At 38.0% G+C, this 4,799-nt stretch overlaps 1 protein-coding gene across 1 annotated transcript in view; it reads left to right on the top strand.

The window, feature by feature from the left end:
* LOC106874450 (leucine-rich repeat and IQ domain-containing protein 3) overlaps positions 1-4,799 on the top strand; it is a 12,389-nt gene that overhangs the window by 1,209 nt on the left and 6,381 nt on the right. The window contains exons 2-3 of the mRNA XM_014922185.2: positions 2,225-2,616; positions 3,673-3,996. Coding sequence (XP_014777671.1) covers positions 2,278-2,616; positions 3,673-3,996 — 663 coding nt within the window. The 5' untranslated portion in view covers positions 2,225-2,277. The remainder of the gene's footprint in view (positions 1-2,224; positions 2,617-3,672; positions 3,997-4,799) is intronic.

Here is a 4,799-nt window from a genome sequence, read left to right as displayed (position 1 = left end):
AAAAAAAAAAAAAAAAAAAAAAAAAAAATTGCGAAAAATAGTGTATTTTTTAACCACTCCCACCACCACATCCTCTTCCCCTCTCCAGACCGATTTTGGTCGATTTTGTGAGGTAAATATTCTCAGATGAAAAGGTGTGTGATTTAAGGGAGATTTGGTTATTGTTTCTAGCGTATCCCACAACCGGTAAGGTTTAAGGTTGATAGAAATTCATAGATTTTCAAAAAATTGTTTTTTTAATAGCATAAATGAGTTTATGTTATTATAATTGGGAGAAAATATTGAAAAACATCAATATTTGTCAGAGTGAGAAGGAAACGAAGGTGGTGGTCATGCTGGATCTGATTTTGTTGTTCACTTGTTCCAGAAATTTGATTAACCCTCAGTCATCCACTTGAAGGATTGAACCTAGACCCCTACCCTAAACCCTAGCTCTAACCCTAGACCCAATCCTTAACCCCAACCCTAAACTCACCCTAGTGCATCTCAAACTTTCGTTTTTGAATTTCTGCAATTAATTATTTACATGAACTGAACTACATCCGTACAGCGTACAGTTTGTTGTTTTGTAGTTTTTCAGGAAAAAAAAAAAAAATCATTAAAGAAGTTTCCCTTTTTGAATTGCCTGTTCTGTCGTCTCACATGATTTGTTCATTTAAACTAATCAAAACTTCAAAATTCCTTACAACTTTCGCCGTTGTATATTGCTTTCATTTTGCTTAATAAAAGTCATCACGCAGATTATTATTATTATTTGTTCAAATTGAACAAGAGGGCATAAATTCTGTGCCCGATTCAATAAACTTGCCCGACGGCACCAAGCTTTACGTTGCTGTGGTGGGCAGAAAGCCAAGGTGTTACCTCTGTGGAGATGACAAACACCTGAAGGACCACTGCTCTATATACAAGCAACAGCAACAGATGCAGTGGCAGCAGAAAAAAGTGGTCCCTGCATCACCAACACCACTACCAGCAACATCAACAGCGAAGCAGCCTCTGGCCGTTGCTGGGCCACCCCCAACACTGGCAATAGAACTGATGCTGGCTAGAGTGCCACCACCACCACCAGCAATGTGTGGGAGCCCACAGGACTCTCTAGACAAAGACCCACAAGACATCCCTCTTCCTGACCTAAACAACTTTGCTCAGTACTTGAACAGATGACCTTGTTTGATATGGAGAAAAGGTATTGGTAGAAACTCCACCCATTGTACCCAGTGCAAAGTATGGATACATAAGAAGTGCAGCAGTATTACAGGAAGGTTAACAGAGAAAGCAGTCTTTATATGCAGCAGATGTGCAGATGCATTAAACACCAGGAAGGTACAAAACATAAACTCCCTCGAATGTCCAGGGTGTCCTTAAAACTAGTAGACAGTTTCAGTTATTTAGGTGACCAGGTTAGTGGAGGAGGAGGTAGTTCTGAAAGTGTGGCTGCTAAAATAATTATGGGCTGGGTGAAGCTTAAAGAGTTTTTACCTGTGTTTGTAACAAAAAGCTTCTTTCTCAGAGTGAAAGGCAGATTGTATGATGGATGTGTATGAACGGCTATGCTACATGGCAATGAAACATTGGGCTATGACTACTGAGGACAAGCAAAGGCTTGAAAGAAATGAAGTATTATATGTTCCAATGGATGGTTAATGTCAGTGTGCATGTACAACTGAGTGTATGGGATTTGACAGAAAAATTGGGTAAAAGAGGCATCAGATGTGGTGTGCAAAAGAGAAGATGGTGCTGGTATGGTCATGTGATGCATATGAATGAGGACAGCTCCATCAAGAAGTGCTTATCTCTAATTGTGGAGAGAACAGTGGTAGCGACAGCAACAGTGATGACAACAACGGCTGGCCATAGTCTACAAAGTACAGATGTTGATGTTCAAACTCTTGGCCAACACTGTTATAATTTCTCTTTCTATAAATCTTAATTGGTCTTTGCAAAATGCAGCACAATTCCCTAATGTTGCATTATGAAAACATCAATCTACCCATTTGACACCAATCTACCTGAGACCACCTCTGGTTTATAATACAAACTTTCTGATTTAAAATGAACTGAACCTTCCAATAAAATTTCATGTTTATTTACATTCCAAACACCATCTTAATAATGACAAAGATATTTTGACAAAGTCTTCATTATTTTTTAAATTAACTGAAATATAGATGTTTTTTTAAACAGAAATATAGTAACAAAAGGGTTAATATTTAATACTTTACAGAAAACAATTTAACAGCGCTAAACAATTTCACAGTCCTAGGGAAAAGTTTTGAGATGGGCTCAACTGGTGATCAGGTTATCTTCGCACTGAAAACAGAAGACAAAAACCGTAACAACTCCAGGATGATAAATAAACCAGAGAAACTCGAAACAACAGAGAATTATTTCAGAGATGTGACTCTTGAGTTTCTTCAAGAGAAATTTCGTGATGATGTCGTCTTTGATAAACTATTGTTTGTCTCCTTTAACAACCAGCATCTACGGACACTGGGAGTTTTAAGCGAGTTGGTGACAAATTTACAAGTTTGTAATTTATCTGGTAACTTCCTCAGTGATATTTCAAGTCTGATGTTGTGTCCTAATCTTCAGAAACTTGATGTTCATGGCAACCAGGTAAGTCATTGTACAACTGATTTCAAGTTTAACTAGATGTTTATATTTGACTAGCAGGAGTAGACCCTGCAATGTCTGAGTATCAAAGTAACATATTTATCCCCATTTAAACGAGGATCTTCTGTTAGAACAAATTATACTGCAGTAGATACCATGAGAAAAACTCTCATAGTGACTTTTGGTGCAAAATGCACTCTTGTTTATATTACAAACAGGGGAGATAAATCTCCACCACTTGTGACCAGTAGTTCACATGATTTCCACCTTCTATGGTTTCATCAATGATGGATGCTCAACTGCCAGAGGTGACAGTGACTCATCTTCCCGCTGACGATGTATAGAAAAACTGCCAGAGCAAGTGCTGGTGTCACGGTTAGCCAATGAGCTTGTTAAAAAACATAAAAAAATATAAAAACAGAGGCCTCTGTTGCTAATAAATATTTTTTAATAGAGTAACATAAAGCAGTAATTAGTAGATTTGGTCCTACATTACGAACTATTTGACTAATAATAGGATCTTTGTATATCTTCACTAAAGGAGAAATTATTACATAATTTTCATGGTTCCTTAGTCAGATGTTCAGTCCAAAGTCTCAGAATAAACAAATTTGCCATTTTACCCTGTGGTGCCAATGATGGAGAGACTCTCAGCATTTCCAACTCTTGAAATACCAACATGAAGCTGATCATTTGAAAAGAAAAGATCCACTAAGTTTGGTTTCTGCAACTTAGACTGAACTGGTGGATCTACAGGTTCTAAGTCCCAAACGCACAATACAGTTTTATGTAGATGAAGAATTAAAAATAGATAAGCAAGTAGCATTCTTTAAGAATAACATCAACACCTGGCTCCACTTTGGCTATCTTTAGCAGAAGTCTACACTGTTGTATTTCAGCTAGTTTGAAGCCAACCCCCCCCCCCCACCTCCCCGCCATCAGTCTTGGTGACCTTATCATGGATTTTGGACCCTGCCTTTCTGATTAAAAGTTATAAAAATAATCAATCCATTCCTATGATTATAATGATTCAATTTTTTTCCTCTCTTTCTCCTTTAGATAACAGACCTTCCTGATCATTTGAAATGGTCAAACATGCAGAATTTAGAATTTCTTTATCTTCATGACAACGCTTTTGCAAGTTTTGGAGTTGTGAAAAGCATATCCGGATGCCCGAAACTTGTTGCCCTCACATTGTACGACACCCCTTTGAGCCTGTGGATTGCCTACCGCCACAGCGTGGTCAACAGCCTGCATTCATTGAAGGCTTTGGATCAGTTTGTCGTTGCAGATGAGGAGATTATCAATGATCTTAATCAGTCACATCGATTTGCTGCTTTTCGGAAGGAACTCAAAGTTGACCTTTGTCCTCAACAGACACAGGTAACTCTGGTTATTCACCAATATGATTTTTACCTGTGAACAGACACATGCAGAATAAGATATATATGAGGTAGATAGTCAAAGAAGAAGGGGTGTAGATGAGTAGATACTCTCTCACACGAGAGAGAGAGAGAGAGAGAGAGAGAGAGAGAAGGAGAGAGAGAGAAGGAGAGAGAGAGAAGGTGAGAGAGAGAAGGAGAGAGAGAGAAGGAGAGAGAGAGAAGGAGAGCAAGGGTGGGTAATAAGGAGATAACAGACAATTGTGAAACAGAGAACATATGCAAACTTAGATATTTTCTGCCAAAAAACTACAACCACTTAAATGGCCAGAACAGATACCATCTGCACCACCACTGCCTCCACTATTCCCACCCATCACCACCACCACCACCATCATCATCATCTCACCAAGGGAGTCTTTATGGAGTATCTTGATCTTGCTAGAAATAGTAGCCAAATTTCCTTGAAATTCCACTGATGGACAACCTATTAGTTACATGATGTCTGAGAAGATATCATGTCTTAGTCATGTGATAAAATAAGAACCAGAGGAAATAAGAAGTGGGGGCAATCATCATCATCATCATCACCATCACTAGACTGTCACACAAACGCACATACACGTACATGTGCACATGCAAAACCACATATACACAAACATGCACACACACACACACATACATATACACACATGGATAAACACACACACAGAAATTCACACATACACAGACATACATACACACATATCATATATATATATATATATATATATATATATATATATATATATATATATATATATA

This window comes from Octopus bimaculoides, chromosome 22 (genome assembly GCF_001194135.2).
Source record: "Octopus bimaculoides isolate UCB-OBI-ISO-001 chromosome 22, ASM119413v2, whole genome shotgun sequence".
In the NCBI taxonomy this organism is placed as follows: domain Eukaryota; kingdom Metazoa; phylum Mollusca; class Cephalopoda; order Octopoda; family Octopodidae; genus Octopus; species Octopus bimaculoides.
This window is presented reverse-complemented; position numbering and strand designations above follow the sequence as displayed.